The sequence below is a fragment of the Tamandua tetradactyla genome, chromosome 17 (assembly GCF_023851605.1).
Source record: "Tamandua tetradactyla isolate mTamTet1 chromosome 17, mTamTet1.pri, whole genome shotgun sequence".
NCBI classification, from domain to species: Eukaryota; Metazoa; Chordata; class Mammalia; order Pilosa; family Myrmecophagidae; genus Tamandua; species Tamandua tetradactyla.
In genome coordinates, this window is record NC_135343.1 from 10,657,582 (window position 1) to 10,673,221 (window position 15,640).

A 15,640-nucleotide genomic window follows, 5' to 3' on the forward strand; every position below is an offset into this window, starting at 1 on the left:
TACAGATTCAATGCAATACCAATCAAAATCCCAACAACTTATTTTTCAGAAATAGCAAAACCAATAAGCAAATTTATCTGGAAGGGCAGGGTGCCCCAAATAGCTAAAAGTATCTTGAGGAAAAAAAAACGAAGCTGGAGGTCTCACGATGCCTGACTTTAAGGCATATTATGAAGGCACAGTGGTCAAAACAGCATGGTACTGGCATAAAGATAGATATATCGACCAATGGAATCGAATAGAGTGCTCAGATATAGACCCTCTCATCTATGGACATTTGATCTTTGATAAGGCAGTCAAGCCAACTCACCTGGGACAGAGCAGTCCCTTCAATAAACGGTGCCTAGAGAACTGGATATCCATATGCAAAAGAACGAAAGAGGACCCGTATCTCACACCCTATACAAAAGTTAACTCAAAATGGATCAAAGATCTAAACATTAGGTCTAAGACCATGAAACAGTTAGAGAAAAATGTAGGGAGATATCTTATGAAACTTACAACTGGAGGCGGTTTTATGGACCTTAAACCTAAAGCAAGAGCACTGAAGAAAGAAAGAAATAAATGGGAGCTCCTCAAAATTAAACACTTTTGTGCATCAAAGAACTTCATCAAGAAAGTAGAAAGACAGCCTATACAATGGGAGACAATATTTGGAAACGACATATCAGATAAAGGTCTAGTATCCAGAATCTATAAAGAGATTGTTCAACTCAATAACAAAAAGACAGCCAATCCAATAACAAAATGGGAAAAAGACTTGAACAGACACCTCTCAGAAGAGGAAATACAAATGGACAAAAGGCACATGAAGAGATGCTCAATGTCCCTGGCCATTAGAGAAATGCAAATCAAAACCACAATGAGATATCATGTCACACCCACCAGAATGGCCATTATCAACAAAACAGAAAATGACAAGTGCTGGAGAGGATGCGGAGAAAGAGGCACACTTATCCACTGTTGGTGGGAATGTCAAATGGTGCAACCACTGTGGAAGGCAGTTTGGCGGTTCCTCAAAAAACTGAATATAGAATTGCCATATGACCCAACAATACCATTGCTAGGTATCTACTCAAAGGACTTAAGGGCAAAAACACAAACGGACATTTGCACACCAATGTTTATAGCAGCATTATTTACAATTGCAAAGAGATGGAAACAGCCAAAATGTCCATCAACAGAGGAGTGGCTAAACAAACTGTGGTATATACATACGATGGAATATTATGCAGCTTTAAGACAGAATAAACTTATGAAGCATGTAATAACATGGATGGACCCAGAGAACATTATGCTGAGTGAGTCTAGCCAAAAACTAAAGGACAAATACTGTATGGTCCCACTGATGTGAACCGACATTGGAGAATAAACTTGGAATATGTCATTGGTAACAGAGACCAGCAGGAGTTAGAAACAGGGTAAGATAACAGGTAATTGGAGCTGAAAGGATACAGACTGTGCAACAGGACTAGATACAAAAACTCAAAAATGGACAGCACAATAATACCTAATTGTAATGTAATTATCTTAAAACACTGAATGAAGCTGCATCTGAGCTATAGTTTTTTTGTTTGTTTGTTTGTGTCTTATGTTGTTTTTATTATTATTATTTTTATTTTTTCTCTATATTAACATTCTATATCTTTTTCTGTTGTTTTGCTAGTTCTTTTCCTAAATCGATGCAAATGTACTAAGAAATGATGATCATACATCTATGTGATGATCTTAAGAATTACTGATTGCATATGTAGAATGGAATGATTTCTAAATGTTGTGTTAATTTCTTTTTTTCTTTACTTAATAAAAAATAAAAAAAAGAAGAAAATTTATAACAATGCCATAACATCACCGTGAAAGAAAAATGTTAGATATCAAATCAAACTATCTTTTAAATTTGATGCTTCTGAGTACAAATTCCAATAAATATGTAGTGAATGCATACTTTGTGCTAGGCTCTAAGTTCAGTGCTGGAGACACAAATTCCATTAAGATCTAGAGACACAGAAAAGCATTTCTAAAATATAACTGTAATTAAGTGCTATAACTGAGCTATTCCTGCTGAGGAGTCATAATGATCAGACCAGGGGTCAGGAAAGGGGAAAAGAGAAGGAACTTAACTGATTTGAAGGAATAATGTATGCACAGACTGCTTCTGATTAGTGACAACGATGTCAAGTGACACAGCCATTTTTTAGTGATTAAGAATGTAGGCCCTTCTTTCAAGGCCAGCAAATCTTTCTTTCTCTTTTTTTATCGATATATATCACATACTATGTAATCATCCAAAGTGTGCAATCAATGGCTCACAATATCATCATACAGCTGTGCATTTACCATCACAATCGACTTTTTTTTTTGAAAAATAACATATTTACAAAAAAAGCAATAAATTTCAAAGCACATCACAACACTTAGTTGCATAACAGATTTCAGAATTTGGTATGGGTTACAATTCCACAGTTTTAGGTTTTTACTTCTAGCTGCTCTAAGATATTGGAGACCAAAAGAAATATAAGTATGATTCAGCACTCATACTCATCTGTAAAACCTGACCTTCTGTGTATAACTCCACCATCACCAGTGATCTTTCTCCCACTCTTTAGGGGTAGCTGGGCTATGCCCATTCTAATTTTTTCATGTTGGAAGGGGCTGTCGATAATATGGGGTAGGCAGATGGAACTAGTTGATGTTCTGGAGAGGCTGGCCCCCTGCATTTCAGGACTTACCTGCTCCAGGAACCCATCTGAAGGCTATAGGTTTCTGGAAAGTTATCCTAGTGCACAGAACCTTTGTAGGATCTGATATAACACCCTAAGTGTTCTTTAGGATTGGCAGGAATGGTTTTGGTTGGGGGTTGGCAAGTTCTGATAGGTAGCAATGTCTAACAAAAGCTTACATTAAGAGTGACCTCCAGAGTAGCCTCTTGACTCTATTTGAACTCTCAGCCACTGATACCTTATTTGTTACTCTTCTTTCCCCTCTTTTGGTCAGGATGGTATTGCTGATCCCTCAGTGCCAGGGCCAGACTCATCCCCGGGAGTCATTTCCCACTCTACCAGGGAGACTTTCACCCCTGGATATCATGTTTCACATAGGGGTGGGGCAATGATTTCACTTGCAGAGTTGAACTTAGAGAGAGAGAGAAGACACATCTGAGCAACAACAGAGGTCCTCCAGAAGTAACTCTTAGGCATATAGGCAGGCTAAGCTTCTCTGCTACATACATAGGCTTCACAAGAGCAAGCCTCAAGATCAAGGGCGTGGCCTATTGATTTGGGTGTCTCTAATATTTGACACAGTATCAGCGGTTTCCCCAGTTGTAAAGTTTAATAGTTCCATATTATTTCTCCCACCCTCAAGGGACTTTGCCAATACTTTTTTGATTATCTGCTTAATATACTCTGGGATGTATCCAGGCATTGCATTAAGCTATAGAGGATTAAAGGCCCTTACTTTCTTTTCTTTTTAACCTCAGATTTCACCTATTCCAAATATCCTACTTCAGTTTCTCATAAACCGAAGAGAAGGAGACTCAGAGAAAAGAAAAAAACCTTGCCTTAAAGTTAGAATGTAATTAGACTACACAAATCTGTAAATATTTATATATGAAAAATAGACTTTATTCATTATATTTCAGTGTGGTGTGATCACAGTCAATCAACATATTCTTAAAATATTGTACTGGCTTGAAAGGATGTATGTACCCTAAAAAAGCCACGTTTTAATCCTAACACCATTTTGTAAAGGCAGCTGTTTCTTCTAATCCCTATTCAGTATTGTATATTTGAAACTGTAATTAGATCATCTCCCTGGAGATGTGATTTAATCAAGAGTGGTTGTTAAGCTGGATTAGGTGGAGGTGTGTCTGGATGGGTCTTGAAAAGTTTACTGGAGTCCTATAGAAGAGGAAACATTTTGGAGAAAGTGGGAGCTTCTGAGAGATTCTGAGAGAGCAGAACGACATAGCCATGAGAAGCAGAGAGCCCACCAGCCAGTGACCTTTGGAAATGAAGAAGGAAAACGCCTCCTAGGGAGCTTCATAAAACAGGAAGCCAGGAGAGAAAGCTAGCAGATGATGCTGTGCTTGCCATGTGCCCTTCTAGCTGAGAGAGAAACCCTGACTGTGTTTGCCATGTGCCTTCTCACTAGAGAGAGAAACCCTGAACTTCATCGGCCTTCTTGAACCAGGGTATTTTTCCCCGATGCCTTAGATTGGACATTTCTATAGACTCGCTTTAACTGGGACACTTTCTCAGCCTTAGAACTGTAAACTAGCAACCCATTAAATTCCCCTTTTAAAAAGTCATTCTGTTTCTGGTATATTGCATTCTGGCAGGTAGCAAACTAGAACAAACATCTGATATCGTCCATACATTAAAATTTCAACTTCTGTGAGAGACTAAAGGGAGAGATGTTTATTTGGTGCAAAATATATATTTTGGATAGTACATTTCCTCATTCAATTTGTGTAGTCAGTTTAGTTGAACATCATAAATACAGGGAATCTTGAAAAGGGCATGAGATTTTATTGGTTTGTCCAGGTTAGTGTGATGCCCCAATAAATTCCAGAGTGATTTGGATAACGAATAAAGAAGTATTTGCAAAGTCCCCTTAGGGGAACTGGGAGAAAGGGGGAAACATTCAGCTTCCCCATCTGGAGAATTTCTGACACTCTTGCAAGCAGTGGGGACAACCAAATCAATAGGCCAAGCCCCTGATCTTGGGGTTCAGTTCTAGAGAACTTATTCCTGCAAAAGACAGACTAAGCCTACTTAAAATTAGGCCTAAAAGTCACCCCCAGAGAATTTCTGTTGCTCAGATGTGACCTCTCTCTCTAAGCCAGCAAGGAAAGTGAACCCACTGCCCTTTCCTGCTATGTGGGACATGACTCCCAGGGGTGTAAACCTCCCTGGCAAAGTGGGACAGAAATCCTGGGATGAGCTGGGATCTGGCATCAAGGGATGGAGAAAACCTTCTTGACCAAAAGGGGGAAGAGAGAAATGAGAAAAAATAAAGTGTCAGTGGCTGACATTTCAAACAGTTGAAAGGTTATCATGGAGGTTACTCTAATGCATTATAGATATCTCTTTTCAGTTTATGGTGTATTTGAGTGGCCATAAGGGAAGTACCTAGAGCTGTAGAGCTGCGTTCCAGTAGCCTTTGTTTCTTGAAGATGACTATATAATGACATAGCTTTTACAATGTGACTGTGATTGTGAAAACCTTTTGCCTGATGCTCCTTTTATCTAGGGTATGGACAGATGAGTAAAAAATAAATAATAGGTGGAACAAAGGTTAAAATAAATTGGGTAGATGGAAATACTAGAGGTTAATGAGAGGGAAGGATGAGGGGTATGGTATGTATGAGGTTTTTTTTAATCTTATTTATTTTTCTGGAGTGACGCAAACGTTCTAAAAACTGATCATGGTGATGAATACACAACTATGTGATGATACTGTGAGCCACTGATTGAACACCATGTATGGATGGTTGTATGTTAAGAATGTTTCTGTTTGTATGTTGTTTCATCAATAAAAATATTTTAAAAAAATCATCTGAATGGCACTTTATAAACGTTTACTAAAACAGAAGTGGACAAATTACAGTAGCAGGTTGATTGTTTTCCCATGCCCTTCAGCTAAGATTAATTTTTATATTTTAAAGGAAAAAAGAGAAAATTGTGTGGGAGAGCATATAGATGGTCAACAAATTCTAAAATACTTGTTTATCTAGCCTTTCACAAAAAAAGTCTGCCCACCCTTGAAAAACCACTGAATGAATTTCCACCTGTGCTGAAGCTAAAAGCAGTTTTATCAACAAACTCACATTACCAGTTTGTGGTGGAAGAAGTCACCTGAAATGCACTATCATTATTGGGGAACTCAGTCTACACACTAGCACAACTACTACTTACAGTGGTAAGGAGAAAACAGTGGGAAGGAGTTCTAAGAAAGGATAAACAAGAGTGTGTGGTTAGCTCAGGAAGAGGTGGGATTTGTAGGGGGAGGGGAGATTTTGTGAGATAGGATACAGTTGAAGCAGAAAAAGAAACACAGATTAGTCCTAGGGACTTCACAGTAAGCTGCTCAAGTTGGAAAGTAACTAACGTGCTATTAACGACACATAAAATGTTAAAGCCAGGTCTTCTGAGAAAACTGAAACCAAGAGAAATGATGCTACTTTTCCAAGTTCACAGGGCAAGGGAGTAGGAGACAAAGAACTGACCACAGTCACTCAACGCTCATTCCAGCTCTTCCCAGTGCATCACACTGCTCCCCTCTTCACAGGACAGTGTTAAGCTGGAAATACACCACTATCAATTTGTGGTAGGTTAGCGCAGTTAGAGTTCACAGATCCTCAAGAGTTCCCCTCCTCTCCCAATTATTAGTTATTTTTCAGGGAAAAATTGAGCAAGGTGTACAAAAGTCTAAAAGAGGCGGAAGAAATAATAAATAACAATTTTATTTCCCAAAAGATGCTGGGAAAGAGAAGACAATGTTCACCAAACATCACTAAAATAAGCCTTTAGAAATTTAATGACTCTGGGCAAAATAAGAAACACCAAATTTCAAATAAGTTACCTGGTTCCAACTTTATTACTTTAATTGCTGCCAATTCACCGGTGTTAACATTCCGTGCCTAAAAAAAAAAAAAAGAAAAGATAATTGCTAAGCTTTATAAAATGCTATTTTAGTTGTTTATTTTCAATTATATGGAAATTTTTTTTAAAGAAAGAATTGCACAAATGGTTTATATGTACAAACAAACAGTACATACTTCACTAGAAATTTCAATATTCATTCATGTGTGTAAGGTTTAGGAGGCAAAAGAGAGAAGAAGCAGACCAAAAAACCTTCGAGTGAGCGAGTTTATTCCTGCGCTCCCGGGCAGAGCTCACAGAACTCCAGGTAGGGAGTTGGGAGCTTGCCGCTGGGTCCTGGTGCAGATGGTTTTTAAGCAAGGGGCTTAGGTGACGTCTAGAAGGAACAGTACATTGTACACAGCTTGAGTCATGGTGACCTTCCCTGTTTCCCCAACTTAACAATGTTTAACTTTAATAATAGCTATAACAATACTAGGTGATACACACAGACCTAAGGATATGCCAGGTACTAGTCTAAGCATTTTTTACATTAACTCATTTAATTCTCACAACAGTCTTAGGACTTAGGTACTATTATTATTTCCACGTTGAAAATGAGTAAACTGAAGCACTGAGAATTAAAGAACTTGCCAAGGCCACAGAGTTAGCAAGCAAAAGCGCTGGGATTCAAACCCAGGCAGCCCAGTTCCGAAGTCTGAGCTCCTAAGGATAACAGTATAGTGCCATTTATTCAAAGACTAGCTAAAATTCTGTATTGAATAACAAGCCTTATTTTTTAAAAATTTAAAACCTTAGAATATGAAAAGCTAAAGCAGTTATATGTAACTATGAAAACAGACCCCTCTGCATCTTTTTAAACACATATGATGGTGCAATCAAATAAATGTAGTTCAATATAAACCAAACAGGTTTTGGAGGCCATATATTAAAAGTAAAAAACACTCTGAGAACCTATTCACAATATTAGATTCATTGTGTTTACAACCAGTAATTATATATAAATAAGCAGCAACTGTCTTTTCAATCTGTACAAAAAAGGCAGTAATTTGTTGTCAATTTAAAATGCCTTTGAAAAACTGGATCACAACTTTCAAAATATTTTAGATCACTAGCTGAAAGTAAATATCTTAATTTTCATATCCCTTAACAAAGTCCAATATATGCAAATTCACCATCACAGAAAGAATCTTCATGTGATCAGAAATGTTCATATATGCACTACTCCTTTATTGATGGGTTGGTAAAGATCAGCCAGAAATTGGACAAGGGGATAACACCATTAACAGTCAGAATCATTCCCAGACACTAGGGCAGTAAAAATATCAACCAAGGGTCTAAGAAGGTCATCTTAGATATGGGACATTTCTGTTGCTGAAAATATAAAAACTTAATAGTTCAGCTCAAAAGAAGAAGAGAGGTTATATTATAAGCTCTCCAGTACAATTTTTTTAAACTAAAATGAAATTTTCAGGGAAAATTCATTTAAAAATTGTTTCAGAGTTTCCATAGCTAATAAAACCTTATGACGCTAGCTGACAAAAAAGATTTGAACAATGATTTCACAATGAACTTAATCCCCATTAAATGAGATACTGTTTTAAAAAATGCTGGATAAATGCCTTTCTCTAGGATGACAAGACATTTAAATGATGAAATATGGAGAAGTGAAGCAAGCATATCTTTCTGGAAGCGTTTTACAAAGGGGGCAGACTGTAGCTGGAAAATATTCAAGTATATCATACCAACGTCACAAACACTGCCCCAAACATGTGCCACTCCTCACACTGCGTTATTTTCCCCTCCCTGACTCAGTCCTTCAAGTCACATCTTTTTTTTTAACATCTCCAAATAAAATAAGACAAGATGTTACTCCCTCCAATCCTCAACATTTTAAAATTCTGCTATGGTTTTTGTTTACTGAAAAGCAATGCAGAGCATGGGTACTTCTATTATGGAATAGCAGAGAAATGTGAACTCATAGAAAGCTAGGATGAGTTTTTTTATAGTTGAAGTTTTGTTTCCAACTGACCACAGGAGGGTGCACTCTCTACTGACAACACAGATCACAGACTTCCGTCCAAAAGGCTGCTGTACACTACGCACTCTCCTAAAAATAGATTTATTAATCGTTAACACCAGCACACATTTAATTGGGAAGCTGTGACAGTAAACTACTGAAGAATAGTTCACCGAAAGTCAGCATTATTATAGGACTAGCTTGTAAATTCAATTTTCAAAGGTAAATAAATCCAGAATTTTCTAAGAACAAGTTTTAAAATTACGGTTCTTAAAAGTCAGTCAAGAACCAGATAGTTAAATGATACTTCTCTTTTAATCTCTATGCTGTCTGAAATATTTTCAGTATGTAATATATTTGGCAGTATTAAGATAATTCAAATAAGGGAGAAAGGTAGCAAAAAACTCTTAGGAAACCTAAATTTCTGAGCCTTTCCTCATCAAAATCCTTGATTCCTCATCAACAATCTTGATATTCTGGTTGAAGCAAATCATATTATGCTGTTTCTAAGTCCACAACAGTGAAGGCTACACACTAAGATAAATTTTAAAAGTTATAATCTCTTATACTCTCTGACTGCTATTACTTGTTTTCCAATCACCAAAAACAATTTATTTTGAAAAAATGAGAGCAAGGTAAATATAAACTATTATCTTGCACAAAGTCTAAGACTTCAAATACAGCATTAATATAAAAATTTCAGGCTTGCGGAACAGAAATTTTCTGTAGCACATAATCTAACTCAATCTGAAACAACGGAGCACAGAATAAGAAAGAGGTCCTTTAATCCTGTATATCTTAATGTAATTCCTGGATACATCCTAGAGTATATATATTAAACAGATAAAAACTATTGGTAAAGTCCCTTGAGGGATGGGAGAAAACATATGGAACTATTAAACTTTACCATCAGGAAATCCCCTGATGCTGTGTCAAACTTTAGGGACCCCAAAATCAATAGGCCATGCCCTCAATCATGAGGCTTACTATTGTGGAGCTTATGTAGGCAGCATAGGGGCTTAGACTACCTACAGGCATGTCTAAGAGTTACTTCTGGAGGACCTCTTGTATTGCTCAGATGTGGCCTCAGTCTCTCTAAGCCCAAGTCTGCAAGTGAAATCATTGCTCTCCCCCCTACATGGGACATGACATCCAGGGATGAAAGTCTCCCTGACGGCGTGGGAGATGACTCCCAGAGACGAATCCAGACCTGGCACCATGGGATCAACAATTCCATCCTGACCAAAAGGGGGAAAAGAAGTGTAACTAATTAAGTATCAGTGGTGGGGAGGGTTCAAATTGAGTCGAGGCTACTCTGGAGGTCGCTCTTACATAAGCTTTCAGTCAGACACATCTACCTATCATAACTGCCAACCCCCAACCAGGACCATTCCAGCCAATCCTAAAGAACACCTGGGGCAGTACGTAAGATTCTATGAAGGTTCCAGGTACTAGAGTAACTTTCCAGAACCTACAACCTCCAGATGGGTCCCTGATCCAGCTAAGTCCTGAAACCTACAGGGCCCAGCCTCCCCAGAACATCAGATAGTTCCATCTCCCTACCATATATTAGGGACAGACCCTTTCAACATGGAAAAGTTAGAATTGCCATAGCCCAAACACCCCTAAAGAGAGGCATGGAAAGATCAAACGTGATAGTGGCACTATACAGTGAAGATAGGATTTAACAAATGAATATGAATGCTGATTCTTTAAACTGATATCTTAGTTTCCAGTATCTTAGAGTAGCTAGAAGTAAAAACCTAAAATTGTGAAATTGTAACCCATGTCAAACTCTGAAATATGTTCTACAACTAATTGTGGTACTGTGTGTTGAAACTTATTGCTTTCTTGTATATATGTTATTTTTCACAAAAAAATAAGGGAAAAAAGTCGATTGTGATGACAAAAAAATATTTAAGCCTTCTAGTCTCCTATATTCTGGAACAGCTAGAAGGAAAAGTCTGAGAGGATCATATGGCAGCCCATGACAAACTCTGGGATCTGTCCTGTAACTTGTTGAATAGCGTTTTGAAAACTATTGCTTTTTTATTTCTTTGCTTTGTATATACGTTACAGTATACAATAAAAAAGTTAAAAAAAATTTTCAGACTTGCTAAGGATAGACATAAGAGAATAAATATTCTATGCATCTAGACCTAGTCTTCTGACACCTTCTTCACATTCCCCCAAAGGGGTGCTTCTGATCATGTCATTCTTTTTTTTTTTTTTTTTTTTTCACCAGCTGCCCTGGCAACAAAAATTATGCTTCCGAAATCTTTTGATGTCGATTCCGCACGAAGAGCAACCGAGGTGCCCTACGTGTGCCACTCACGACAGAAGCCCTTTTTTGATCATGTCATTCTTGAGCTTAGATGTCTTTAGGATTTATCAACAGATGAGTGGAAAAACAAAATATGGCATATACACACAACGGAATATTATTTGGCAGTAAAAAGTAATGAAGTTCTGATATATGCTATGATATGGATAAGCTTTGAATGCATCATGTTGAGTGAAACAAGCCAGTCCCAAATTCTGAACAGATACTGTTAACCTCATTTGCATGAAATAACTAGAATATGTGAATTTATAGAGCTGAAAAGCAGATTTCCAGTTAAGGGAGTGGTGGTGGGGGGTGTAGAGAATGGGGCGTTAATGGGTACAGAGTGTTTGTTTGGGGTGATGGAAAACTTTTGGTAATGGGTGTTGGTAATGGTAGCACACTATTAATTAATATCACTGAAATTATAAAGTTGAAAATGGTTGAAATTAGAAATTTTGTGTTGTATATATGTGACCATAACAAAAATTAAAAAAAAAAAAAATCTTTAGGAGTACACCACTGCTTTCAAGATAAAAATCAAAATTCCCTGTCAGTCAGAAGTGAAGGCAGTTCACTATAAGTCTATAAGCACTATTGCCATACTGAAGGTGTACATGATTGAAAGGGGCTGTATAGACCCTTGTGTCCTATTGATTAACACTACAAATATAAATAAGTTCTTGCACAAACTATTTCAAAGGTATAAATCTCGTACAAAGAATGTATAATATCAGTGTATGGGGGAAAACTGCTATTGCGTTCTATGGGTATGTTTAACAGAAAACATCAACAGTAGTGCAGCAATACCAGGGGTAAATAATGGGGGGATGAACAAGAGCTAAGGGGAAGTTTGGATTTTCTCTTTTGTGAGGGTGTGTTTACTGGATATTTTTCTCTTGGGAGCAATGAAATTGTCTAAAATTGAGAGCGTTGATGGAATGCTAACTTTGGACATTAAACATGATGCTCAAGGCATGGAGGTGTCTGAAGGATGCACTGAATAAGAGTAGAATGGTGAATGGTGGTGTTTACATATTATCAAATATTGTGCTGCTACAGAAAGGAATAAAGTTGTGAGGCACGCAAAAAAAAAAAAAAAATTCCCTGTCAGTATATTTTAAATTTTCACTGAATAAGAATTGTTTATAAAAGCTTTATTGAGGTATAGTTCATATACCACTATGTTCAGACTTTTAATATGTGTAAATCAGTGATTTTTAATATATTCTCAGAGTTCTGCAGCGATTAGTACAATGAAATTTAACCACCAAAAGAAACCTGAGACCCATTAGCAGTCAATTCTCAATTCACCCCTCCTCCCAGACCGACAACTACTAATCTATTTTCTCATTCCATGAATTTGACTATTCTAGACATTTCACATAAACGGAATCATATAATATGTGGTCCTTTCTGACTGGTTTATTTTACTTAACATAATGTGTTCAAGATTTATCCATATTATAATATGTATCAGTTCTCATTTTTTATTGTCAAATAATATTCCATTATATGGAAATACCAAATTTTTGAATCCCTTCAACAGCTGATGGACATGTGGGTTGCTTCCATTTACTGGCTATATAATGTATAATGCTGCTATGAACATTCATGGACAAATTTCGTGTGGATTTATGCTTTCAACTCTCTTGGGCATTTACCTAGGAGTGGAACTGCTAAGACATATAATAGCTTTATGTTTAACATTTTCAAGAACTGTCATACTGTTTTCCAAAGTGACTATACCATTTTATAGTACCACCAGCGATGCATGAGGGCTCGAATTTCTCTATATCCTTGCCAAATTTGTTATTGTCTTTTTTATTTTAGCCATCCTAACAGTTATGAAGTGGCATCATACTGTGGCTTGATTTGTGTCTCACTAATGATCTATAAGGTTGAGCATCTTTTCATTTACTTATTGTCACCTGTGCTCTTGGTGTCATAGGTGTAATATCTAAGAAAGCACCGTCTGATCCAAAGTCATGAAAATGTATCCCTACGTTTTCTTCCAAGAGTTTTATAGTTTAAGCTACTATACTTAGGTCTATGATCTATTTTGCATTAATTTTGTATGGTATCAGAAGTGCAACTTCATTTTTTTACAAGTGGATATTCAGCTGTGAAATGCAGCATTTTAACCATAAAACTCTTTACTATCTGCCCTCTATCTTTCCAGCCACTCTCTAATTTGCACTTTATGTTCTAATCAAACTAAACAACTTGCTATTCTCCAATGCTATCCATACTCTTTGCCCTTTGGCAGAGACTGACTAGACAAATAATTTCCTGAATTCCTTCCTCTGACCTAACTCTTTATTGTCCTTTGAAATTCAGCTTAAGTTGTCATTGCTACCCACAAACCTTTACAATCCTATCTTGGCTTAGGGATCTGCCTCATACGCTCCCATAGATACTGGGTTACCTTTCTCAAATGCAAATAGACCCAAGAGAAAAATTCTGTAGATATAGAACTGATCTCAGTTTAGAGGAACTCTTGGAAACTATTAATTTTCAAGGCTGTCTCAGAACTCAGTTTAGGCCAGTCAGCCTTTAGAGGCCATTCAAAATAGAACTAATTCGGGAAAAAATTTTTTAAGATTATTTCATGCTGACTTCTGAGTTAGCAGCTCTCAGAAAAGTATTCTCTGACTGTGGGTCTGGGGGTATACAACATAATCAAGAAGCAATCATTAAGAGCCCCCAAACGGGCTAAGTAACATATAAAGTAAGTTAGAAACATTCACTGTCAGTAAAAATGTGATTATTTATTATGTACCAATTACCTCAGGGTCTTCATAACTTTCTATTTAGAAGGAAATGTAAGATATGAATATGAAGATGAGTTCTGAAATAGGAGTTAAGGAATGCAAAGTTCAGTTCTGAGTCTGCCAGTAACAAGCACAGCAATAGGATTCAAGCAAATAATTTCCCTGTGTCTTCTCCCCCACCCTCATCCCCAATTTAAAAACAAGAAGGTGAAATAGATTATTTTTAAAGTTTCTTCTAATTCTACAAGTCAATGCTTACAGAAAATAATTTCAGTCTAAATTAATGGATTCCAAATACTGAACTGGCTGGCAGGGTGTATGATAATCATATATAGGAGTAAAAATTAAAATACCAAAAACCACTGCCACTGATTTTGAATCAGCAGATCTGATATGGGAGCATGACTCTGTATTGAAAGCTACTCAGGTTTTGTGATACACAGGCAAGTTTGGGAACCAGATATAAAGCAGTTTGCCACATGAATTATATGAAATCTAACTACCAACTGCTAAGTCTGAAAAGGTCATTACTAGAATGGCTTAATGAACACTACACATTTAAGCTGAGGTGTGAAAAATGAGCAGAATTACAACAAAAATAGAAGAGTGACAGTATAGTTGTCATAGAAAGAAAAGTATGAAGATGGACAGAAAAACGCAATTCATTTTGAGTGAATGCACAGGCCAGAGTCAGAGTGTCTCCCATATATATATATATATATACTCCTTTTCAGATGGAAATGACTAGCTCACAAACCCCTGATGAAGGAATAATTTTATCATCTTTGCTTTCCACAGCTAATTGGAATAAGTATGCACTACCATAAGGGCAACTAATTTCATTGAGAACTGATAGCCAAGGTGACATACATCTTGATTTTTCCAGCACACTTCAGCTTATGTCTATTGCCCCACCAGAATTATTAATAGTGCCTGCTTTCATGCTTAAAAAAATTCATCTAACCTGGATAGTAAATTATAAGGTCACTCTATCAATAATTTTGAGCTGACAGGAAAACAGGAAATAGGCCAACAGATGCCTTAAAACAGGGGTCAGTAAACACCACCTGTCGTTTGTAAATAAAGTTTACAAAAACTTAACAGTCATGCTCATTCATTTAAGAACTGCCACTGGCTGTTTTTATACACTAATGGCAGCGCTGAACAGTTGAGATGGAGACCATCTGTCCTGTAAGGCCTAAAATTCTCTTGCCCTTTAGAGAAAGTTTGCTGACCCTCTAAAACAGCACTCTCCAGTAGAACTTTCTGCGGTGATAGAAGTGTTCTTTATCTGCACTGCCCACATGTGGCTACTAATCACTTGAAATGTGACTAGTGCAAGTGGAAGATTAAATTTTATTTATTGTGTGTATACAACAATCCATCTTAAATTGGGAGGGTAAATTTTTTTAATTACTGAAGAGTAAATTTTTTTTAATTTTAATTTTATTTTCTTAAATACCAAAAAACACAAAGCAAATGTAAACATTCCTATTTTGATCATTCCATTCTACATATATAATCAGTAATTCACAATATCACCACATAGTTGCATATTCATCATCATAATCATTTCTCAGAACATTTGCATCTATTCAGAAAAAGAAATAAAATGAAAACAGAAAAAAAAATTATACATACCATACCCGTTACCCCTCCCTTTCATTGATCACTAGCATTTCAAACTAAATTTATTTTAACATTTGTTCCCCCTATCATTTACTTTTATTCCATATGTTCTACTCGTCTGTTGATAAGGTAGATAAAAGGAGCATCAGACACAAGGTTTTCACAATCACACAGCCACATTGTGAAAGCTATATCATTATTCAATCATCATCAAGAAATATGGCTGCTGGAACACAGCTCTACATTTTCAGACAGTTCCCTCCAGCCTCTCCATTACATCTTGAATAAC

The 15,640-nt window shown here is 36.7% G+C and overlaps 1 protein-coding gene and 1 pseudogene across 4 annotated transcripts in view; both read right to left on the minus strand.

Moving 5' to 3' along the window:
• The window catches only part of MAP4K3 (mitogen-activated protein kinase kinase kinase kinase 3), a 210,672-nt gene that overhangs the window by 135,016 nt on the left and 60,016 nt on the right, over positions 1–15,640 (minus strand). For all 4 annotated transcript variants that reach the window (XM_077134037.1, XM_077134040.1, XM_077134038.1 and 1 more), the window contains one exon: positions 6,586–6,643. In XM_077134037.1, the coding sequence (XP_076990152.1) occupies positions 6,586–6,643 (58 nt within the window). The remainder of the gene's footprint in view (positions 1–6,585; positions 6,644–15,640) is intronic.
• LOC143661821 (U11 spliceosomal RNA) lies at positions 10,819–10,976 on the minus strand (annotated as a pseudogene).